This window comes from Ammospiza caudacuta, chromosome 18 (assembly GCF_027887145.1).
Source record: "Ammospiza caudacuta isolate bAmmCau1 chromosome 18, bAmmCau1.pri, whole genome shotgun sequence".
NCBI classification, from domain to species: Eukaryota; Metazoa; Chordata; class Aves; order Passeriformes; family Passerellidae; genus Ammospiza; species Ammospiza caudacuta.
The window spans coordinates 14,042,791-14,068,497 of NC_080610.1; the positions used below are offsets into that span (position 1 = coordinate 14,042,791).

Genomic DNA, 25,707 nt, shown 5'->3' on the forward strand with positions numbered 1-25,707 from the left:
CCAGAGGTGCCCACAGAGCAGCAGCACATCCACTACAGTGCTGCTTTTCAGCCTCTCCCCATCACAAGACTTTTGTCCCAGTCGCATCCAGGCGCCTTTGAGTCGGGAGTGACCCGTCTGCCCTTCCTCCAGCCCCACGCCTGGTGCTGTGCTTCCTGAAGCCATGGACACACACCCAGGCTCAGCAGCTCTCCTCGCACAACAAACACAAACTCTCTACCATAAAAAACAGCAGGTCATTTAGCTCATCATCACGTTTCCTCTGTAGCCCTCACCACCTCCTACCACACCTGCTCTCATATAACACCCACACCCTATCTGCAGATCCACATAGGACCCTTTCAGCTTTCCATGTCCCCTACTCCTCCTTACACCTCCACAGCAAATCCTTCACTTGCTCAGTATTTTGAATAAATGCTGTGACAATGACAACCAGCAAAAGTCCCCAGTCTCGCAGAAGTTGCCTCCAGGGGCTGGTGGGGCAGCATGATCAGAGTCAGGCCTGAAGAACAGGAAAAGGCTCCAGAAGTGGCTCTAGTGGCTTTGCCAAACCACATAAGCAGTGCAAGTTCTTTCTTCCCCTGTGGATTTGCAATCATGAGATCAACCAAAAGCAAAGCATCACCTTCTACATCAAATCATGTCCAAAAAGAAGATTAGGGAGCAACCACAGAGGTTTACTGTAACTTGAAGTAAAAGAAGTGTTTTGGATAAAGGCTGTATCCTAAAGAAAACAAGATTTAAATACAAACTGCTGTAAGCCAACTTCTTCCCAGCAATGGGAGGGAGACCCTAGGGCAGGGAATTAGGTGTCCTGTTCTTTCACTTCCATGCTCTCCCAGTCCCAGAGCAGAAAGCCAATTTCCCGAAATCCACCCCTGAGCTGCTCAGAGCTAATTCAATCTGTCACTGCAAAGGTACTCAAGAGAGATAGCGCTGAGTTCTTGTGACAGACCTGATCAGAGTCAGTATTTCCAAGGCATGCCTTTTATTTTCAGGTCATTCCTTAAAACATTAGCTGGAGCCCAGCAGGCAGAATGCAGGAGTCCCCTCACTCAGCTGGTAGAGGGAGTTTGTTCTTTGTGCTCGGAGGTGCTGCACCATAAACTCTTCTGTTTTTCCAGTTCCTGGGCCACTGACACAGACCAGCATTTTGCTCCAAGGAGACAAAAGTGTGAGTAACTACTCCAAGGAAAACCACCACAGCAGCTGTAAGGCACAGTACAGCGCCCCTGTGCAGGCTTACCTGGTGCCACTGTGCCACACCAACCATGTCACCGTGGAGAGGAGCGAGCTCCTGCCATCCCCCAGAGCCTCCCAACAGCACCTTCCAGAGCAGGACACTGCATGGAACTCGCCCTGCTCAAACTGCTGGGAGGAGGAGTCTGGGCAGGGAACGCACTCCATTCCCCCCAGGCCACTTTTTGGCTTGGACACCAAATCAACACGCAAGCTTGCACCAAGCTCTTGTCCCTGGTTCACGCAGACAAGGAAGTTATTTATCACGGGCCAAAGCAAACGAGCGATGGGGCCGGGACGCTCCTGCACAAGGGCTGTGCTGAGAATGGGGAGTTAATGAAGGAGCTGCTGAGCTGCCCCAGCCAGGAGAGGTGGCACGGGAAAAGCACAGTGGTCTCAAAGCTGGAGCAGAGGAGCTCAGGAGGGCTCAAGCTCACCTTTCCATCCCAGATGAAGCTGTGTGCAGGGAATTGGGGCAAACAGCAGGAAGGAGGCAAAATAAGCCTCTTGTTTGGTAGGGAGGGAAAAGTGCTCACAAAGGGGAATTCAAGTGATGATGGAACACCAATTTCATATAAATGTGTACACACCCCAATCCCTAATCCTGTTTAGCATCTCTAGTACATGAAACACTTAAAGCACCCCAAAAGCAGAAGCTGTTTTGTCACAGGGGCTGCTGCTTGAGGACACCTTGTGTGCCCTGACCCCCAGCATCTCCAGCACCTGATACCACCCTCCAATCTGCATCCCAAGCCACACCATTCCTGCTCTGAAATGTCAGGGCACTAGCAGGAGCAGGAAGGCTGGTAAGGAGGTCACAGCAAGAAACTGGATTCACACAGGAGACAAAGAGGGGAACCCTTCTGTTCCCAGGGAATATTGATCACGAAGAGGTTTTAAAAAGAAAGGGGGACGTGCACTACACAGGAAAATTGATCTGTTTACAGAAAATATCTGCAGGTTGCCTGAAAATGAATATCCTTCATGTGAAAGTTTCCTTTGAGAGAGCATGAACTTTGGACACATTAGAAGGTTAAGAGCGTAAGTAATGTGTTTTTTCACCTTTAGCTAAAGGTCACGGAGCATTCAAACAATTCCTCTGTTTCAGCTTGGAAGTCAACTGCACACCCCAACATTACAGCTAATGAATATGGAAAACAGAAATGTTTTCCCTGCACTTTGGCCAAGAACCACTCTGTGCCCTTAAGAAGAAACTGCTGATTATTGGAGGTTTTAGTTTTACCTCAAGAAAGTCAAACAAACCAGAACCTTTTCACTAAGCTTCCTTCTTCCCGTTTAAAGCATGTTAACTTGTCAAAGCTTTTTGCAAGTCATTGTCTACTAAGGCAGAATTAAACTCAGGGTCATTATAAAATTTTGCACCCTTTTCACATCACACTCAGCCTTCCCAACAGCTGCTGGGACCAGGTGTCTCTCAGTGAGGAGGAAGAGGAGGAATACAAGCACTCGTTTGCTGCGTCAGCCATTGGAGAGAGCTCAGTCTGGGTCAGACCCACGGGTTCACAGCCCTGCCCAAAGCTGGCAACCAAGAGTGAAACCAGACAACAAACATCCTCACTCAACCAGTACTGGTCTTCTCTGCCAGCTCCAAACTCAGCAGTAGCTTGTGGAACATGCTGCTGGGAGGAGGTGCCCATATGTACAAAGCATATTTCTGTTTGTTTACTTGAAATACACTTTTTTTCCCCTATTTTGTTGGATATTCCCTTAGGCTTTGTGCGATGGGAGAAGAAAAATCCCTCAGCCTGCTTCCACTGCCTCCTGCCCCTTCACAACATCTCCTCTCACTTGCCTCATCTGTGAAATCAAACAGCTGCAATCCTTTAAATCACTTTTCATAAAGTGTCTCCAAGCCTAAAATAATGTCACGGCTCATTTCTGAGCTCAGCATTCCTGCCGCGCCGCATTTCCCTGGGTGCGACCGTCACAGTTGAGCTGTGATTATTTATTTATATTATAATAGCATTTGCAGCCCTGCTGTGCTCAGCCCTGCACACGCGCCCAGGAGGTGACCCAGGGCGTTTCCACCACCAGGATAAGGATCCCTGAGCTGACGAATTCCCAGTTCTCAGGAAAGGATGTCTTGGAACGCAACAAACCAGAACCAAAATTTAATTAGATGCAAGACATGTTAGTGTCGGGTTGGTTTTGGCCTCTCTTGGTTTCTTCCAAACAAGCCCTCACTGTGCAAACACACCCCATGACAAAACTGACCTGGCCAAGACATGCAAGCAAATACCACTGACTTTTAATATTAAACAGCACAGCAACTTCAAAGGAACTTCTTTGGGCTTGGGCTCTCCTCTCCCAAGCAATCCCACCAGAGATCAGCTCCAGCCCCAGAGCCATGGCCAGGCTCCAGCTCACGGCGCCGCCGAGCAAGAGCCACGTGTTTGTGAACAGCTGAGAGCGGCGGGGCAGATCACGCAGGGACACGCTCCCACAAACACTGCCTGCCCTCCCAGCACGGGCAAGGTGCGTCCCTTTGTGTGGGGCTGGCACGCTGCTGCCCACAGCAATCTTCTGGCTTTCCATCCAAAACACATCTCAGCTCGGAGCTCTCCTGCATCCAGACACCCAAAAGGTATCACATAACTCCGGGTGATTACATGTGCCTGTAAAAATAGCTTCTAGAAGTGAATGCCAGCAGCTTCTTCCAACATTAATACAGCAGAACAGAACCAGTGTTCACTGCAGGCTGCAGAAACCCCCAGCTCCAGCCCACTGCAAACAACTGCTCTGCTCATCCTGCTGTTGCAGCACTAAGGGGAAGCAGTTGGGATTCCGCAGGAGACGAGGGCTCAGCACTCCAAAGAGGAGCCATTCACACTCTTTTTAATATCTGTCTCCACACTGCAGATGGAGGTTCCTTTGGTTTGCATTTAAACCACAGTCTTGCAACAACTGCAGATTGTGCTCACCTGGTTGCATCCTCCTCCTGCTCGGGTTTCTTATAAAAAGGAGAACTGGGATTTTCTTTTTGAAACAAATGCTCTTGGTTACATTCCAGCCCCCAAACAAACAGGCTCACAGCAATGGAAGCAAAGCTCCCATAAATCGAACCAGGTCAGCGTGTCTCATAGCCAGGATGAAAAGCTCCTTTGTGCAGCAGCATGCAGGCCCCGAGCGATGTAGATGAGCCAGCAAACGCAGCCAAGAGCTCGTCCCGCGCCCTCCTTAACGTTTCTATTTCAAAGCCTTTCCAATCTCCAGGTCTGCTCCTTATGCCACTCTGCTGAAGCCAGGCAAAGAGGGCAAATGAGGGAATTCCAGCCCTTCACTGGTTTCATGGGTTTCCAGGCTCTCAAGTCAAACACTAAAACCAGCACAGACTGAATTTGACCATTCAGTAGCTGTGACTCTCAAATGCAACCCCCAGACAAGGTCTCCTGCCTGATTGCATTTCAGGGACCTTCCACCTCATTGTGATCCCCCAAGAAGCAGCTCCAAAGACTCTTGGAAGTGTGAGCCATACTTCAGCACCTAATAAGATTCCTTTAAGCAGCCTGAGCTGACTAAAGCTGTTCCACTAAGAAGAGTTTCCTCTGTTAAGGGCTTAAACGGAAAACATTCACCCATCCAGGATGAGCAAACCCAGGCATGAGTGAGACAGCACAGAAAGGAGAGGTTGGATCCAGGTGAATTAACCTCTGTGCATTCTGGTACATTCAACAAGGCAGAGCCAAAAAAAAAAAAAAAATCATCTCCAGCTTATGCCTTGATCCAAGAAGAGAAAAGATTACAGGTCAAGACTAAGGGGGGGGAAAAGAGGGGGAAGGATAAAATGGAAAGCTCAGCAGCTCAGTTATCTGCTTCCTCCCCAGGAGAGCTGCATAAAGAGAAGCAGACCTGCTAACAGAGGGCAGGAGGCAGGTTCACTCTCAGCAGCTTGCCTGGGAACCAGGAGAGCTCTCCTGCGGTTGTGAGGAGCAAGGACTGGGTTCACTGGGAAGCAGCGAGCCCACACATAGAAGATGGTCCTTCCCTTGTGATTCAGTGCCAAGGAAAGGCCATTCCAGAAAGGGCTGGAGGGCATGTGCTCCTGCTCCACAAGAATGGTCAAACCTTCCCCTTTGCCCCCAGGCTGGATACACCCAACCAAGGGTGCTCTTGCCAGGAGGACAAACAGACACAGGCACTCAGAAATGATGAGCCAGAGCCCATGAGCACCACCACAGCAAGTGCTTAGGAAAAGGCTGGAAAGAGGGAGAAAAACTGAAAGCACCATATGGAGAAACAAAAGAGGATCCCATGAGAGAGGAACAATGAAATCCTGTACCAAAGACACGGAAATGTAACAGCCGCATCCCAGAGCGGCACCGGGGACACCCCTGTGGGCTCCCATCCTGCCAGGGGCTGGGGTAGGAAAGCCATGGCCTATTGTATTTGGGGGGGGTGCCCCAATGAAGGAAGAAGTGATGAATCTGACTCCATGTTCTCAGAAGGCTAATTTATTATTTTATGATACTATATTATGTTAAAGAATAAACTAAACTATACTAAAGAATACAGAAAGGGTACTTACAGAAGGTTAAAAAGATAATATTGAAAACTCATTACTCTCTCCAGAGTCCTGACACAGCATGGCACTGGTTGGCCATTGAGTCAAAACAACTCACCAGAAACCCAATGAAACAACCACCTGTTGGCTAAACAACCTCCAAACACATTCCAAAAGAGCAAAACACAGGAGAAGCAAATGAGATAAAATTGTTTTCCTTTTTCTCTGAGGCTTCTCAGCCTCCCAGGATAAAAACCGCGAGCAAAGGGATTTTCCAGGAAATGTGGCAGTGTCCTTACCGCGTGTGGCCGGGCGATCTGCACCGGGTAGGACATGGCGTGCGGGGCGTAGCGCGGCTCGGCCGCGCGCCAGCTCTGCGTCACGGGCTGCGTGGAGCCTGACATGGCCAACGACCAGGCTGCCTCCAAATCACCACCAGAGGATTAGGAGAGCAGAGAGCTCCTCTTCATCGTGTGTGCGCTTCCCACGTCGTGCAAGAGCTGGAAGGAAGCGGGAAAACAGCAGGTTAAAATCCAGTCAGACGCAGTCCTGTGAGACAGCCGAGCGTCAGGGCTTGGGCTGCCACCAAAACCTCACTGCCCTCGCAATTCCCCATTCTCCATCTGGCAGACCCCACTGCTAAGTTTCTTCTGTAGATTACTCCTATCACAGGAAGTCCAAACGTAAGATTTCTCCAAATTTATCCCACCCAATTTCCCCGGAAAGCCTTCACCCACCCCCAGCAGGAGTAGAAAACCAAACTGCCAGCTATTTCTTTGGGTCCTGTTGAGCTCTAAGTCTCTTGGAGATAGGTATTTTTTTTCAGGGTGACTCAGTTTCCAAAAACACAGTCTGGAGTTTTGGCATTTCAACACAAGGCCCAAAAAGGCACCAGGTCCCTCCCCAGCCCATCCCTTTCAACCTCCACAGTCTCACATGTCAGTGAGATCCTTTCCAAGCTGTGGCCACTTCTGCAGCCCTCTGAGATAAGCCCTGATCTAATGGCAGGAGGGACACCAGGCACTGACCTCGCCTGCAGCTGTGTCCTTCCACGAAGCGACAATAAAACCCAGCACTAAAGCATGTCACACACCTTCAGTGCCACCTGCATCAACCCCTTGTGATGGGGCCAGAGTGCCAGAGAACACAGCACAGCCCCGAGGGTATTTTCACAAACACCCTGTCACCCACACATTCACTCCTCTCCCACCTGCTGCAATTCCTTTAGCAGCTGCAACAAAATCGGGAAAACCAACAAAGTGGGAAGGTGCCTCTTGGCCCCAAGGGGAGATTTACAAGTTACTGATTTTTATAGATACTTCACACTGTTTGCTTGGTGATGATTTTAAGCCTCCTGGTTTTTGTCTGGATTACAATCAAAAAGTAACAAAGGTCTAAATGCTGCCCTTCATGGCTGTGAGTGTGAGGTGCATTAACTATTATTCTCAAATTAACAGCTAGTTAACAAAGCATAAATTGCCTCTGCTGCCTGCCCGGGTCAGGGGATGTTATCAGGACCGATCCCAAGCAGGGATCAGCTCCCTGGGACCCATTCCCCATCCCAGCCAGGGCTGTGCACGCTCACACAGCTCCTCCCCAGTGCAGGTATGTGCTACGTATGGATCTGTGCGAGGTTTTTGGCCGTATCAAACTCTTCCAGCAGCACATGAGGAACAGCAAAGGAAACCTGCAGTGCTCCCAGGAGCCTCTCCCCACACTTGTGGTCTCTGTGCATGGGGAGCACAGCCAGCCCCAGCCAACGCAATTTCAACTGAAACAGCAGTTGGCATGCACAAAAACCAGAAAGGGGGTGGGAAAGCTGGGGAAAAAAATAAGAAAAAAGAAAGAGGAAGCTTTTCTTTTTCTATTTCTTTTCTCTCCTGCGAGACCACAGATGAGCCCGTGCTGATAAACCCCTCGCTATCTGCTGCAGGCAGGCACAGGGCTGCTTCTCTGCTTTGCCAGCAGCCACGCACCTCACAGCCAGAAATAAACCAAACCAAGCAACTGTCCCTGGCAGCCAGGCACCACCAGGGCAAGGCAGCCCTCTCACCCAGAGGTCAAATCTTACAGAAATCATCTCAGCAAATCCCCATGAAGCCTAAGCATGGCAGACACACAAAGACATCACCACACTCCTGAGGGAGGACAGGTGAGTCTCTCTGAATGAAGTATTTCACCAAGTGACAAATGGAAAAAGACAAGGTTTAGCTCTCCAGGCAGGGTGCAAAGGGACAACCAGGTCCCTCCTGCTTTCCCTTACTCCCTGCACAAGGGCTGGGATTCACCCCCGTTCTGGACCCAGGGCACCTTACCTTAGCCCAGGGAAGCACCGGTGGCCTGGAGCAGAGGAGACAGCCTCCCCCTGCAAGAGCTTGGCGTGCTCAGCGCAATCCAGCCGGGCAGGAAAGCCCCTAAGCACACGGGGGAATTCAGAGATACCCAGAACAGGCGCATTTATACTTCCAGTATGACTGTCCCACTTCCCCTCGTGCTTCCGACTGGATGGGATTGTGCTCACCCATTCCCAGCCCAAGCTGGGGGCTGTGCCAGGGGCACGTGGTCCCAAAAACCTGCCCTGCTCACCCTCCCGGGAGACACCAGCACCCTCCCAGCCCTCCTGCAGCCCAGCTCTAGGGCAAACCCTCCCTGCAGCTGCCAAGGACATGTGCACGGGGCTCTCGGGCTCTGAAAGCTTAGTGGGATCTGCTGTAATTTAAGGTACTTTCCCAATAACAGATTCAAACTCAGACATCTTGGCCCACGGCCACCTACAAGTTAATTAGCACATGTAAAAATATACATATACACACACAGACACACACTCCAACCCAGAGTCCATGGCGGCTTTCAGCAAGCCAAGGCTTCCTGGAAGCACAGCAGGTAGACCTGACCATGCTGAGGCAGCTGTCCACAGTAAAAGAAATAGGATTATTTTTTTCTTTAACTCTTCAGATCAGCAGTTCAGCTTAAAACACAGCACCAGGTGCAAAGCCACATGGTGTCGAGCTCTAAAACAGTTTAAAAGCTTTTTTGCCTCAGTCTGTGCAACTAAAAAAAGTTAACAGTCTACTAGAGGAATACAGACACAGGATGAAACACAGGGGCCAACAAAACCGTCCTGCACCAAGGCACAGTGCCTGTGAGCTGTGCCCTGCATTAATCACAAGCCAGCAGCAGCACAAAAGGATTTTTCCTTAACAAGGGCAGCAAACCACCTCTGCCTCTATTGAGGTTTCTCGTTAGAAACCCTGGGAAGACAAAAGTAGAAATCACATGGTCCTTGCAGGCAGGAGAGAGGCACTGCCCATGCATTCCCACATCTGCAAACAGCAGGTCACCAGCAAGGTCCCAGCACAAGCCCTGGATGTTTCTGCCACAGCAGGACTGAGCTGGAGCCAAACAAGGTCACCCAAGCACTGGGGCAGCTCCACGGATGCCTCAGATCACAGCTCAGGTCCCATTTCTACACCCCAGGGCCCAGCCCAGCAGGCAGAAGGGCTGTGGGGGCTCCCACTGGGGATAAAGTGGGAGCACATGCTGCAGGACATGCACTGGTGCCCTTCTCTGGGTGCAGCTGGGACACCACCAGGACACCTATTCCCAGCAAAAGCCTCCTCCTCCCAAACTCTATTAATTATTTTTAAGAGAGGAACGCAAACAATAGGAACAGATTAATGGAATGAGAGAGAGAGTGGGGCCAGGCTCCTTAAATCTTTAAAATCAAACTGTTTAGTTCTTACTTTCTCAACTGATTTTGATGAAGAACAGACATTGTCTCACAGGAAAGGTATTTCCCCCCCCAGTCAGAGTCTCCATCTGAGACTGCTTTACCCACAGACCTGCATTAGCCATTACAGCTCTAGGTACCAGGAGATTTATGGTCTCTGATTAGGAACAGGAGAAAGCTGGAGGTTATCACCACAACCAGAATCAGGGCTACAACATGAACCTGTGGAGGAGGTGAGTGCCTATGGAGCCTCCTGTACCTGTTTATACTCACAGGATTCCACCCCACTGCTAAAGCCTTCAAAACTGCCCCATCCTCCCCTGCCACCACCCTGCTCTCCTGTTTCTCCTCTTCACGTGCCATTTACCATCTAAAACTGTTTCCCCATCACCTGTTCTCCCAATTCTCACCACAAAATCACACTACAGGCCACAGCAAGTTGCTGCAGGCTGGCCCACATGCCAAGAAGCTCTGCCCCAGCACCAGCCAGCTGCCAGCAGTGTCCCCAGCCTGTGCCAACGGGGAGCACAGCACCAGGCCAAGCACATTCACATCCAAAAGAGGGGCACAGAGAGTCCACAGCACCCTGCAGCCACCTCTGGGTTCCCAGCCCACAGCCCCTGGGCACAGCTCCAGCCTGGACCTTCAGTGCAGCTCCTACCACAGCAAAGCCTACACTGATACAGGCAGGACCCTGCTAAACCCTGCAGCTCTAAAATAAGGGGCTTGCAATTACATCCAGCTGCAAAAAAAAAAAAAAAAAAATTAATTAACATCATCCAACACACTTGTTGCTCTTCAAAGTTAGAGACAACCTTCCTGATTTGCTCTGGGCTCCTCAGGGAGAGCAGGATTCCCAGGTGAGGTCCCTGGCTTGACTGGTACAACACAAATGTGGGCCAGTTGCTGTAATTACCCCGGGCCTGAGTTCATCTATCTGAAAGGTGAGAACAACAAGACACTCCCAGCTCACAGAAAATACTGGTTCACCTGTTCTCAGAGGAGTTTTAGAGATCCCAACGAAAACACAGGGCTCCAGTTCAAAACACACTTTTTTTTTTTTTTTAAAGTAAGGACATGCTGAAATAAGATTAACAGAATATTTTGTTTCCTAAGCCCAGAGTAACGTTACTCAACTTGTGGTCTACGGACCATGGGTGATCTACAGAAGACGTTAAGAGGAGCCCACAAAACGCCTGCCATACCCCTTATTGAAAGGCAACAACTACTACCACCACACCATGCAGACATGGCAAATAAGAGAAATACTGCTGGCACTCACCAGTGCATTTAACTGAAGAGTATTGACAACAAAGCTCATATTTAATTACATTAAATGATGCAGTTTTTGGAAAAAACAACAAAGTCATCTTTAATCAAATGCTAAATACATGACAATTTTCCTCCTCAAAGAAGAAATAAAAGGTACATATCCTCCAGTCAACTCGTGCATTTTCAAATAAAAGTTAAGGAGACCTTTGTAATGATGCTTAATTAATACCAAGCTGTAACATCCACCTCCAGGAGTCCAACCAACCACGGTGCCTAAAAATCCCCAGCACCCAGCTGTGTGTGGCACAGCAGAGAGCATTGCCTGTCAGCCTCCACCCCACTGACTGCAGCTCCAGATCAAAAACAGACCTAAAAAGCAACTAAGAGATTTACTCACTCTTTCTTTAAAGGACTAGTGGAAGCAGAAATAATTTAGATGTGATGAAAACTGGTAGAGAGCTTTCCTAAGAAATGCACCACAACGTAACGTTAATGGATTTGTCTAATCAATATGTGCATGAAATTTTCTTGGAAGACAGTTGACATTATACACAAATATTTGTCTGTACTGTATCTATGAAGTCCTTTCAAGAGGAAAGCAGGCTGTCTGCCACAAATTTAGGGCTCTATTCAGAACAACAAAGATAACAATGTCAATGTCTGCAGCCCGGGAATCCACAGTTCAATCACAGCAGAGCACAGAGGTTTTACATTAACATTGCAGCACGGGGTCAACAGGAAAAATCAGGCACATCCTGAGCTCTGTGGCATGAAGGAGAGGTTATTTCAACCCCAGGCATCAAGGCTTGTACCTGCATGTGATCCTAACACATTCTCCTTGCTTTGGAGGAGCACAGAATTCAAGGCAGACTGGCAGCATCCCGCACACGATGGTCACACTCCTCAGCTGCTCCCCCAACATCAGCAACCAAAACAGCTCTGGTCCCATTCCCCAGCTCACCCGCTGGCAGAGCTCTCCTCCCTCTTCTCTTTTGTCCAGATGACTTCTGAACTAGATTCTTCCTTGCCTGACCAATGGTGCGGATGCACAAGCAATTATGGCAGCAGATCTGGGGGAAGAAGGGACCTTGCAGCACCACCAGAGAGCTGCTCAGAGCAGGGTGTCGCCCTTGTAAGAAGGTACAGCTGCTCCCTGAGGCCATGGAGGGGCTGACAGAAGCTCAGGAGTGAAGCCTCCCGTGCTGGTTTGCTGTCTCACAGCTGCAATCAGGCTGCATCAGCTCTCACAGCCACGGCACAGCTCCACACAGAACCGGTTCCAAGCCCTGATGAAAGATGACTTCTCTGCCCTGCTCCTATCGCTGCCCAAAGCCACAAAGCAGGATTTGCCACTTGCATTTCTCCTTTTCAATCTTTCCAAGCTATTTTGGGCATGGGACCCATGTTTAGCTCTGCCCCAAGATAACCTTTGCCAGCATTTGTGTGTACAGATCTTGGCACCACACGGAGCAAGGTCAGAGTGCTGGATTTTGCCAGCCCCGTTCCCAGCAGTGCTTGAGATGCAGGTTTGCCAGGCCAGCTGCTCCCAGCCTGATGCTTCTGGAAAGGACATGCTGACTGTGCACTGTGACTGCTGTCCCTGACAGCCCTTGCTCAGACCCCAGCCCACAGGAGACTCTGAGGAGACACCTGCACACCCACCCCAGCACTCCTCCTCCTCAGGGGAGCACTTGCAGGGGATTTCACACGCTTTAAACACATCCCAGCCCTCAGCGGAGGGGCTGCAAGTGACCTTGTGATGGTTCCCAGAGGGACACGTATGTGCTTAAAAGAACAAGACTGACCCCTTTCTCTTTGCAGGAGCACTTGGCCGTCACTCCCCAGCTGCAGGGACGTTGTCTTATTAAAATGCACAAGCCACACACCAAGTGCCAGCCTGGCCATGGCTCCAGCCTCAGGTCAGCATCAACACGGCCAGTCTGAGTCTTTGCTTTTCAAATCCAGTCCTAATGTGCCTCTTTTCCTTTAGTCTCCCAACTCCCAGTGTTGGATTCCCCCTTGGAATCCATCTGAAGAACACAAGCACCTCCCGATTCTGCCGTTGAGACTGGTAAACCATGCAGACAAGGCATGGCTCTTTGAGCAGCCAGCCTGTCAGCAGGGACGCGATGGCAGAGCTGCTCCTGTTATGCAACAGCATCCTTGCTCCTGTGCCAAGGCACCCACAGCCCTGCAAACCCATTCCCAAGTTTCCCAAGCTCCGAGGGAAGCAGGGACAGCCAGCACGCACACGGCCACACGCAACCCACATGCCCTAAGGGACACTTGCAGTAATTAAAGATAGTGACAAAGAACAGTGAAACAGGAATCCACACTCAAAAAAAAAAAAAAAAAGTAAAAAGGGGAGGTGGGATTTGGATCCATGCACAGGCCATTCATGGAACAAAGGAGTTATTTTAAGGCTGGGCTGGAAATAGAAAACAAATTAGACCATGCAAGGCCTTTGTTGAAGATGATCTGCAAAGACAAATGGAAACGCCTGGAGAGGAAATTAAAAAAAAAACCCAAACATGAAACCACCCGGGCACTGGGACTGCAAAGGGAAACAGGGCAGGGGAGTGGAGAAGGAAAGGAAAGGAGTGACAAATCAGATGCCAAAAAGGAGACAGATAAGAAAACCAGTGCAGGACAGCAAAAGCAGACTAACAGAACTGACTGGTAAAACCTCAGGGATGGACAAACAGCTAAAAATGCCCCATTTTGCGGTGGAAACACATCCCAAAGTCCCAGATCCAGAAATGCAAGAGTTGAAACTAAAAAGCACATCTGCTGGGGCAAGATGGGCTGTGCAAAGCAACAAACCAAACCCTTCTCCTCCTGCCCAACCCCCTGTCTGGCAGCCTGGCATGCTGCAATACCCACCCTGTGCTGCCACATCCACCTGGGATGGGACCCAGGCAATTTTAACCATGGTGCAAGTGCAGACAGCCCGTTCCAGGGCAAAGCTCCTTCTCTCCCCACTCCCAGACCCCATTTCTCTCTTTTCCCTGCTCACACTCTACACCATCTCACATTAAACATGGACTTAAATGCTGGAGCTGTTACGCAGCTCTAATCTCCACTGAATAAACACACACTAGCAAGTTTAAATCAAAAAAACCCCACGCAATTCCTTGCTGACAATGACACTGTGTAAGCATCTGGGAATTCCAGCCCCACTCCCAAGTGCACTGAACAGCACATTAACAACCATCACTGTAACAACACATCACCACTGTGTCCACTCGCTGCTCCCAGGAGCTAACCCAGAGCCCAGGCTGCCCAGACAAACAGGGCTTTTAAAATGCAAGGCAGATTACAAAGCACCTGCGAGATTTATTTATATATTTTGCGCAGAACACGCTGCTCATTTGATTTTCAAACCCTTCAGTTCATGTTGCTAAAGAGACAGGTCCTCTGATGTCTTGGGCACATTCATGAAAGCGAGGGGAGTCATCTCCTCCAGATCCTTTTGTTGAACAAATTACTCAGCTCAGGAGTGACATTTTCAGTTATTTACATCCTGAATAAAGAAGGGAAATTCATTTTCTGGAGTTCCTAAGATAAGTTCTTTGAGGAAGATTGTACCACTAAACATTTTCTCCTTTCGCACGTTCCCAGTTTTCAAAGGCGACAAAACATCTTTGCCTTCTAAATTATTCCTTTTCTTTCATGATCCTGTAATGATTCAGGAGTCTAAACTTCACACGAGGATCTTTGAAGAGCACCAACTGCCAGCATAAAAGCTGAACTATTGTGACAAACTGCACAATTTAATGCCTCCCTAGGAAGACACGTGCAAAGGAACAGAATTACCCTAGGGAACCGAAACGAAGCCTGCAAATAAATTAAATGACCTGTAAACCAAGGTACTCAAAAATATATGACATGCTATGCAACTGTGCCATAAAATATCACTAAAGGAAGGGGTCTTTTGGGAGCAGAGTTGTTTTAAACTAACCCATTTCACTCCTGGTTTTCACTGCAGTTGTTCCACACACCCAGCACAGCCCTGCACCCCAGAATCCAGATGGGAACTGAGGTAATGCTACCTCAGCCACTGGTGATGGTCTGTCAAATACCAGCTCTGAACCCTCCCCTGGGCCTTCCTCCTAACATCCTCCAGGTAATTACTAGCAGATAGAATCAATTTTCAGCCCAGGTTAATAACTGAATCCCAGCTATTTGTTGCTGCATATTGCTGCTGCTTTCATTTCTCCCCAGGAACACTGATGAGAAGTTCTGGCTTGCTGGTGGCCCAGAGAAAGGAGCTGCTCATTAGTTCACAGTCAGACAGGTCCAAGCAGTAGCAGCCATTAATTGGCTATATTCTGCTTTTCTTGTCTAGGTAATTAATAGCTTCTAGACAGAAAGTCAAAGTCTCTCTAGAGGCACCAAAAAATTCCAATGTTTGCATACAAGGAGGGCAATTTGCAGAGAGGGAAGGGGAGCAGGAGAACATCACCTCCACCTCCTCCTCCCTCCCCTTGTCAGATACCCCATACATAAACCACAGCCCAGTGCAGCAGGAGGCCTGGACTGCAGCAAACCTGCTCTGAATCCACAGAGGAGTCTTACCCTGGAAAGAAGGAAAGGCTTGCACAGCTCCAGCTCCCTCCAGCTCCACTCCAAGGCACACAGCACTTTGCAGGAGCCAGGCTTTGGGTTGTGTTTCCAGAGACAGGCTTACAGAACAGCTGGGGATTCCTGGTGTGTTTAATAACTGAACTCATGCAAGTGGACAATCAGGATCTCAGTGCCTCCCTGCCAGCTCAGTCCTGCTGACAGCACGCTGTCCAAAGCTGTCAGTCACTCCCCAGCAGTCCTGCCTTGTCCATCAGGACACTTCTCCAACAGCAGCCTGCCCAGACCTCTGTCATTTACCTCTCCTGGGCTTGGGGCAATGGTTTTCAGCCTGTCATTTACAGGTGTCTGGGAGCCTGAGGACTCAGTTTGCAGGACTCCTTGAAAGGTGACTGTAATTCACACTGCACAGATGAGGTATCTCACAGGGTCTGCTGCTGCAGGGAGAGGCAATGAGCACTGGGGTCAGAAAACTCTGCTCTGCCTGCCCTGTCACATGGGAGGGAGGGGAGACTGCCTTGTGTGCTGGCAAAATGCCCAGTCCCTGGGCTATCAGTCCATCCTGTTTAGCAACTGCTGAACTCCAAGCTATTTAGTAATAATAATTAATAACTACTCTAAAAACCCCTGAGCTGCCAATGCCAAGCTATTCCTAAAGTGAGTCACTGGCCCGGTTTGCTGTTGCCACTGCACAGGCACAAACAGGGAGCTCCTGTCCCCCTCCGCCTGTCCTGGGGCCAAGGTTCCAGAGGGCTCCTCACCCTCCAGCCATGTCACAGAAACAAAGCAAACCACGAGGGCAGCGTGTGACACCAGGCAATCCTCCTGATGTGGGCAGCACAGCAGCTCTGCCCCCGACTCACTGAGCTCACACCAAGCTGGGCTGGACACGAGCACTGGGGATGCCAGCAGAGGAAATAGGAGAGAGCCACAGCCTCAAGGTCAAATACTGCTTTTGTGGAGCTATAGAAACAAATTATGGCATAATAATCTTTCCAGAGTCCATCTGGGAGGTACTTAAGGATGCTTCCCAGTACTTCCATGCATTGAGCTAATAACCTTGATGAAGGCCTCACATTTAAACTGAGATGAACACTGATCATGCACAGCAAGAAAAGACATGGCATCCAAAATTGTCTCTGCTGAGGCAATGAGTTTCCTGGGGTAAAGCTGAAACAAGGCAGCTTACACAGGCATAGCTCGGACAATTATTGCCCCCAAATCTCCACAACTTGGGCAGTTGAGCTGCCCATGAGACAGCTGCCTTGAACAGCCCTGCTGCTTCACTGGGAGTAGCCAGTGACGGTGGATTTCACTGAAAACAGCTGTGGTACCACAGCACACAGCCCTTGCCACTGCTCCTGCAAAGCCTCTGAGCCCACCCAGGGAACACAAATCCAAGAAAAAAAAAATTAAAAATGAAGCCAAATTCTTTTTAAACAGCCAAGAGGCCATCAGAGCACCCCAGGTGTAAAGCAATCACATCAGGAGTTACTCTCTGCACAGCTAGGCAGTGTGTGTGTGCTCCTGGGCCCCTCTGGCATGGCAAAGTCCTTATTTGTCCATCTTTGGAGCTGCAATTCCAGAAGAATTCACACCACTGGGTACTGATTACAGCTCAGTGGGCACAGACATGCCACTTCAAACTGGAAAAACAGCAAGTTTCTGTATTTGGGTAACTCTCCAGCTTTTAAGTTGCGCAGGAATTTTTATGGATGAACACAACACGCACATTGTGAAGCTCTGTCGCATGCTTTACCAAGGAAACTGGATCTGCTTTAATACAAAACACTTGACCACAGTTTCAACCAATGGAAGAACTGCCTGCCCTTCAGAAGGAGCAATGCCATCCTGCCAGCAGTTGGGAAACAGCAGGATTCCCACACCAGCACTGTCCCAGGAGCAGCCCCACAGAGCTCAGCAGTGCTGCCTTGCAGGACAGAGGTGACCCAGGTGCAAGGCTGCTGACTGACTCAGGCAGGATAGGGAGCTCCTCAGTCCTCCTCCCACAGCTCTGGTTTAAGGGGTGTGGAATGACTTAATTATGCCCCTCAGGGCAGGAAGAAGTCGCTTGTCTTTAAATACTCAAACTTTTATTGAGTTAACAAGTTTTAACAAGGTCAAGGCCTGAACAGTAAACTCTTACCCGAAGGGGAATTTGCTGTTTCCCCTCTTGCAGTTCATTAGTGTCCCCCACAGTTTATTTCTTATCCCTGGGTTAAAGTGATAAACTTTACAGAGAGAGAAAAATCAAGGAAAGAAAATATTAGAGCAGTTAGGGTAAATAAACCTTAATTTTCATCATCCTATCACCATGTCCCAGAGCAGCACTGTACACAACACCCACACATATCCCTGTGGAAGGGCACAGGCAGACAGGGCACCCTCCTCTGTCACCTCCTGGCCAGCCTGGGGTAAGCTCTGGGAATCCCCCTCTGTTCCAGTCCCTGTGGTCTCTGCCCTGCAAACAGCTGCAGCACAGCTGGCTGGGAGCTGAACAATGGGCTCAGGCCACTGGAGCCAACCCCTTCTCCCTCCATTTCCTACAGCATGCCTGATTGCCAAGGAGTAGGAAATCTCCAGAAACAAACACACAAATCTTGCAGACAGATGCTAGAGGTAAAGAAATGAATGCTGAGCTGTTTAACAACATGGAAAGAGAAATATTAATTGCAGCCTTCCACAAAACCACCTCCCTGCTCCACAGCCCAAGCCTGGAAAAGGCTTCCCAGTTTTGTTTTTACATCAGCCACCCACAGGGCAGGACCATTCCCACGTCCCCATGTGCTCATTTACATCATCAGCCTTGCCTAAATATTTCCAAGTCCTACAAGCTCAGCCTGCCAAGGAAAAGGACAGCACTGCCATCCAAGCATGCACCACTCACCAAGATCATTTAACCATGCAGCAGAAAGTCAGCACTAGGCAGGAGTGGGGACAGAGGAAAAGTCAGCCCTTGCCAAATTTACCTTCTTCCCACAGCCCTGTGAGAAGGGCAGAGCATCAGGGATGTGCCTTGCTCAACCTGCTCCTTGAGAGGTTCTGCTCCTTGTTCACTTGAGGATCCCTCAGCAGCAGTTCCTGACCTGAGCACAAGTGCCATCCATTGGACACAAAGCAGTTTTAATTCCTCTGAGCAGGAGCTTGTACTGGTTTGACTGAATTTGCTTTTAAATCAGGTCTACTTCAACTGGAGCTGGTTTCCTGCTGCAATTCAGATATCCCATTACACAGCTCATCCCAGCTGCCAGCTCTGTACTGCTCAAGCAAATGGAAAGTTGAGCAGTTCATGGAAAAAAGTGCTTTTATACACAGACAAAGAAGTCAGATTTGAAAAAGCCTGTCTTCTAAAATCTTGTGTACAGAATTCACCTCTAGGTTCTGGTGCTTGGTTAAATAAAGGTAAGGAGAGGTTGGATGAGGAGTTGAGCAATGTGATCTAGTGGAAGGTACAGGGGGCTGGAACCAGATGATCTTTAAGGTCCTTTCAAACCCCAGCCATCCTGACATTCTAGTAAAACTCAGAAGACAGCACACTTCTGGACATGGAGCAGGATGCAGAGCTTTGCCTGCACCTCTCCTCTTTCAAAGCAGCCTTCCTGCTCTCCCACTCCAACCCAGCCTCTTCAGTGAAGTTCCAGTTTGGTGTCCCAGGGCTCCAAACAAACCACCCTGTTCCCTTTACACCTTTAATCTCCCTCAGCCTAGATCAGACAGGGCCCCAGGGGAAAGTGCAGGAGCCCCCCTGCTCCAGCAGCAGCCAGGCCTGCCGGGATGTGCGTGAAGAGTCACCAGCTCTGCTCCAAGGCAGCAAAGAGCTCTGTCAGAGCTGCTGGAAGGACAGAAGGAAGGTAGCACATTGTACTTCTGTGCCTTAAACACACTGTAACAACGTACTTAGTACTTCAACACATGAAATATCATTTCTGTCAACAAAATCGGTGTTGCAGGTCCACAGCCTATTTTATTAGCTGGGTGCTAATGGAGTTACAATACATCAGGTCCCACTTTAAAAGTTGCAAATAGTTTATAAAGGCTTAATCAATCATTAAATAGGTGTTTGAATAAATGGCTAAATCAATCATTATAAGCCCTAACTCTAAGTAAGCTATTGGACTTGGTAATAATCTGCAGTATCTCCAGCTGAGATTCCCACACCTACGTACAGGACCCCATCATGTTGCAGATCTGAAGAACAGAACATGCAATCCATCATTTCTTAACTATTTTGCATAAGCTTTAATGTAAATATAGACCATATATTGCCACATTCCACGTAGGTGATGTTAAAAATACAAATGAAACACTGCAGAGCACTAAAAAGCTGTCCTTTGGGATGGCACTGAAGAATATTTAATAAAGGCAAAAGCTGCAGGCTAATTTCCCCTGGGAGTTCCCATTTAGAGCCTGTCGCAGTGAGAATCCATCACAGGCAGCACTGATTCACCCAGATCTAAGAGGAAAAACCCTCTTCCTTTCCCGGGGCAGCCACCAGGACATCACCTTGGGTAAAGGAAGGAGCAGTGCCAACAACCCACCCACCCTCTCTGTGGTACCCAGCAGTGGGATGGAGAGGGATGGAGCAGAGCTGTCCCCAGTGCCAGAGCATCCTCAGAGCTCCCACCCAGCCCCTGTCAAGTCCTTGGGTTGTGATCAAGCTCTCCTGTAATTCATGCCAGGGAATTTCTGTAAACGCTGTTCAGCAATCCCAAAGAGCAAGAGATGCAGTTTAACACAGAGTGATACATTAAAGTCACTCACACCCTGCAGCACCACTGTCCTCTCTGGCACACCAACCCAAAGGTTGGCTATCAGCAGGTATTCAAATTTCAAAGTAAAACAGTTAAACTTTAAACCATTTAAAGTCTGTATCACACCCATGTGTGCTAAGTAGAGAAGGGAAAGGCATCCAGTCCAACAGCTTAAAAAGATTTTAGGTCACTGTCCCTTATGCAATGAGAGTTACTCAGCTGGATAAGATCAGCCATTAAGCAGGATTACAAATTGATCTTCCCTCACTAGTGTGATCTTCTACTATTAATGGTATCATGAAAAATAACATAGAAAATGTCTAAAGAATTGCCCTTTGACACAAAATGCTCACATGGTGAAAGGCAAAAATCTTGTCTTGTAACTGCAAGGATGCTGCAAAGAACTGAGGCACAGCTCTGGTGTCACCACGAGCATGAGAAAACTCTGGCTGTGCTGAGACCCTGCAAATCAAACCAGGGGCTCAGCTGGGAGGGAAGATGTGAAGCATCAGCAGCCAACTTATCCCAAGAAGCTGGGGTTTGATACATTCTGCTTCTGATGGCATCTTTCTTACATATAGGCAGTGCCCTCCTGCCTCAAGACACTTAAAATAAATACAGACACAGCCTAAGACATCTCTTGAGAGAATTAAGGCAATTTTTACAGTCTCACCCCAGTGCGGAGCACGGTGTGGAACAGAGGCAGCTCCAGGATCAGGGCTGGCCAACAACTGCCCCACACCTCCCTCGGTGGGGACACATCCCACTTTCCATCCCCAGCTGCACTGACACTTCAATCCCATCCCACTAATCACTGCACCAGGGAACACTGGACTACTCCAGCAATGACATCACTGGCAGATTTGATTACAGCACTGATTACATCATCACCCACAAGAGATTATGCAGCTTTCCAAATGGCACCAGCAGCTTCTAAATAGCTTAGGTGGAGGAAGCCACGAAGGACGTATAAATTTCAGAAGTCTCAGGTTGTAAGTTTAATGGAAGAACTTTCAACACTATCTTTTGGAAATATCTGTGCATGGACAAAGTATTTTCACATGCTGTTGCTGATGTCAGTGAGCCAGCACACGTTCAGGAGAGTATTTTGGTTTCTGGAGAAGTCACAGGCACGGTGAGCGAGGGCTCTGCGTGAGCGTAACCAGAAGAACGTCACTGCTGCTCATGGGGCAACAGGCAACCCCAAATTGGCCAAGAGCACGAGAAGGAATGTGTGTGCTCAACCATCGCTCTCCAGGGTGGGAAAAATACTTTTGAAAGCCTGTTTAAATGACTTTCAGCAGAAGATAAGCAAGTTGAATAACAGGAACTGAAATGAGAGGCAAGCACCCGTTACAGAGTCTGGCACTGTGATCCAGGAGCGTGAGAAGGACACTGCTTGGCTGTCCCCATGCCACACACCAGCATTAGCTCTGTCACGGGGTGCTGCTGCTTGCTCAGCCTTCCCTCCTCTGCGTGGACTATTTGCAGAAACAGCATTAAAGCAACCATCAAGCAGATGCTTAAAAAATGCAGAATGACGTTCAAATGACATCTATCCATAAATCAGCCCAAACCACAAACATCTGAAGAAGATTTTCACTTAATCCAATTTACTGTAATCTCTCTCTTTAGTTAAAATGACAGAAACGTCAAAATGGGACTTTACTCCTCTGTCAAAGCATCTCATGGTGAAAAAGGAAAATAAGCAGGCTCTCGCACGCAGTGCCACTTATTAGGTTAGAAATGTCAAAACTGTACTTTGATTCTCACTATTAGCAGTCACATCCACATGCTGTGCCCTTCTGTTGTACTTCATTTCCCCCAAAAGTGAGCACATAGCATACGCTCCATGCCAGGCATCATCCAGGCAAACCCACAAGTTTCCCATTTCTGTTCCTGATGACCCTCGTGCTCATCCCTGCCTGGGAGCAGGCACACCCTCCCAGATCACACACAAACAATCTTATTTGCCATCAAAGCTCTCAGGAGGACTGTGCTCTGCTGCTCCCAAAAAATAAAACAATGACCCAAGCCTGCTCAGCAGACCAAGCTCAAATTGCTCTCCCCTATCTCCCCACATTAATTAGCAAATGGGGTAATTAATTCTCTGCCTGGGAGTTAAGCACGTGTGTGTCCACATCCATATTTCCATGTGTGAGAGTGCATATCGTTTTCCCCAGTGGTCACAAAAATTAAGCCATATTCCAAGAGTCCAGGGAAGTGGAAGAAAAATACCTACTGTCAGGAGTGGGGTCTTCATGCATTATTTAACAAGAACTCTGTTGGCAAAACTGGTGTTGTTTTTATATAAAAGCTAATAGAAATTGTACCTCCAGGTGTCAAAACACTGATGGTAATTCCTGCTGCCTCAGACATCTTGATGTTTCAATTTTAGCAGTATGAGGAGCCTGCAGGGAATCCAAGAGGGTAAAGTGCTTGTACTCAAAGAGAAGCAGAGAGAAGGAGAGCCTTTTTATTTCTTTATAAAGGGCTCAGGGGAACAGTTCTACTCACTGGAATTATCAGATCTGGTTCCCCTGCTCCTTCCCCTCCTTGAAAGAGGAAAGAGCAAGATAGGCTAACAAGGAGTGATTGCATTGTGTCGACAGAGAAAAAAAAAATCCACGAGGCTGCTAAGGAGAAAAGACAAAGAATTGGTGAACAGAAGATATCACTGGGGTGCAGCAGCACAAGAGCAGCTGGAGTAACAGGACACTTCAATGATCTCCAGGGAACAGAAAAGCTGCAATGGAAGAGCAATTTTAATACAGGTTGGGTTTTATGAAGTTTGTGCCTAAAAGCCCAGTGCTATGTAGGACCCCCCTCTCCCTAACTTCCACCTGTACTTCTCCAGCCCATCACACCTGCACAGAGCAATGACAGGGCTGGGAAACAGTTAGAGACACACCAAGAGTCCTCTCCCTGGCCACCCCAGAATGTACCCCAGCCAAAATCAGAGCTACAGCAAAGGCACCAGGCAGTAAAAAGCTCTGACATTTCAATAATCAGTTATGGCACCTATGAAATAGTGTTTTCAGGCCAATGCTACACCTGAGAACCACAGACAACGCAGGCCACTGTCCCCAGGTAGCCAGTGGAGGCTGTGGGGAGGAGGATAGAGCTCTCCAGACCCACCCTCCTGGGCTCAGGGTGTAGGAAAGCCCCAGGTTCCAGCTCCTGCTCTGGGCACTCCTGTTTCCGTGTCGCTTCCACCATGGGATGGTGGGGGGGACAGACAAGGAGAAAACAATAGCTCAGGAATCCACACACAGCTCAGCATAGAGTTCAAGGGAAAAGAAAAACAGCTTCTCCAGGCAGCCACTCAGGCAGGGACACAAAGGTCTTGGAGAGATCCTTCATTGGGTCATGAACTTTCGCAACCCCATTGCAACAACAGCGCTGAGGAAATTCCCGAGGAAAAGTAAATGGACACAAGAGCAAGCTCAGACAAGGAATGCCAGGACTGCTGCTGGCCCCATTTCACCAAAGCCCATGCCCAGTCTCCTTCCCCCTGGCAGCCCACCAAACAGCACGACCACCCCATGGGGCTGCACCCAAAGCACCCCAGCCCTGCTGTGCCAGGTACCCAGAGCACGGCAGGGCTGGCCAGTGACCAGGGCACTCCCTCCCACACAAATCTGACCCTGTAAGGCTTTCCCAGCGACCTGCACCAGGCCCCCTCCCCTCTGTGTCTGCCCAGGTATCACTTACGGCTGACTAACCCTTCAGGGATGGGCGGCCATCACTCCCACCCGCTCTCAGAGAAGCGTTTGTTGCCTTCTTGCTCCTCCAGCCATGTCTCACAGTGCGTGGTATAAACTTTAAGAGGCAATGACCTCATCGGAGCTGGGAAGAGGGAGGCGGGGAAATTGGCTACTTGCCACCTTCTCATTTTTCACATAAGAAAAATAATTTATGAGTGAAAGCCCATTTTATTCATCTGAAAAAAAAAATCGTACTAAAAGAAGCAGACCTGCCTCGGAGTGCATCACTCACACAGCAGCTCCTGGAGCAGCACCCACCTGGGGGGATGCAGAGAGGGATCCCCAGGACTCCCTGTACCCCCTGCTCCAAGGAACAAACTCCCAAACACCTCAGTGATGCTCCAACCCCACAGAGCACATCAGGCCCTGGAGCAAGCATCCCTCCCCTCCCTGTTAAGGCTGGCTTCCGTTAAGGCACAGGGAGGGACTTCCAGCTCTCTCTAATTTGTAACTCCTCCAAAAGGGCAATTAAGCAGCCAAAGCGTGGCTGTGACTGGGATTTCAGCTCAGCTCTCTGTGATGAGGCCATCAGACAGGGCTCTGCAGTGAGCAGGAACTCCAAGGCACGTCATTAATTTTGCCCAGACATGTATCACACCCCATTTGAGAACGCACACGGAGCATGTGTGCGGTGCTCTGCAGACACAGGACACACAGATCCTGCACACTCACACATTTTATATACTCCTATTACTTATGTTATAGATTCACACATACATTACTCATAGCTCTTACGAACAGAACATACAGTTCATCTTGGCAGGAATCCCAGAGAAAGGAAAAAAAAAAACCCAAAAACCCCTGCAGTAACAAATCCAACTTGCATTGAATCCAACAGCATCTGTGGTAGGAGTTAGAGCAGTATTATGGATCATTAAATGATTGAATTATTTTGTGTAACACACCCATGAGTCTCTGATAACAGCAGGCAAACCTGCTGTTTCAAGGGACATTTCCCCAGGGAAAGCATGTCACCACTCTCCCAAGTTCCTACCCATAACTGTGGGAAACTGTGGAAAAAGCAGCTTATTTCTGCAGTGTGCATTCAACAAGCTGTTGTGTACATCGGCTCCACTGAGACACCCCTGTGCTTCAACACAGAGCCCAAATATGTTCATTTGGGACTGCAGCTGCCCTAAGAAGTGCAAGAGTCACAAAGTGCTGGTCAACACTGGAGTCCACTCTCAAGAGGAGTCTGGCACAGCAGTTGGGATATTTCATCTGTACACACCGCACAACAGTGGCAAGAAGGCAGATTAGCAAAGACTGAGAAGGTAACTCCTTAGTAGGATGCTGTGCAATGAAAGAAAACAAAAATAAAAATCACAGCACACTGCAGATTCTATACACCTTTGTAACCCCTGCAGCAAGTTTGCAGCGTATCAAAGCATTCTTCTTCATCCCCTTCAAAAATGGGCTTCCTTCACTCTTTGGAGCTTTACACCCAATGTTAAAGAGATTTAGAAAGCCACAGCTGCAAGATTCTCATTTACTGAAGGAGAACTGAGCACGAAGAGGAGCAGCACAGCTCAGCCCATCTCTGGCTGTCCCAGCACACTCTCCCATCCCATCCCTGTCCCTGCTGCCACCTCCCAGCCCAGCTAAAGCCCCGTCTCACCATCTCTCCTGGAACCCCCACCCCACCACAAGTGTCTTCCCCAGGATAACAGGACTACAGCCCTCAGAACCAGCAGAAGCACCCATTCTCAAAGTTCTGCAGGAGAGTTCTCCAGCAGTAACTCCTGTATGTGACAGCAGCACCAGAGCAGCAGCTGCAAACTCGCACCGGCCTGACCCAAGTGGAAACACACCGAGCGCCGCTTTCCAGGCAAACCCAAATTA

General features: G+C 49.0%; 1 protein-coding gene across 1 annotated transcript in view; it reads right to left on the reverse strand.

Annotated features, from left to right (window-relative positions):
• NCOR2 (nuclear receptor corepressor 2) overlaps window positions 1–25,707 on the reverse strand; it is a 224,697-nt gene that overhangs the window by 148,611 nt on the left and 50,379 nt on the right. The window contains exon 2 of the mRNA XM_058816892.1: window positions 6,061–6,261. Within this exon, the coding sequence (XP_058672875.1) occupies window positions 6,061–6,165 (105 nt within the window). The 5' untranslated portion in view covers window positions 6,166–6,261. The remainder of the gene's footprint in view (window positions 1–6,060; window positions 6,262–25,707) is intronic.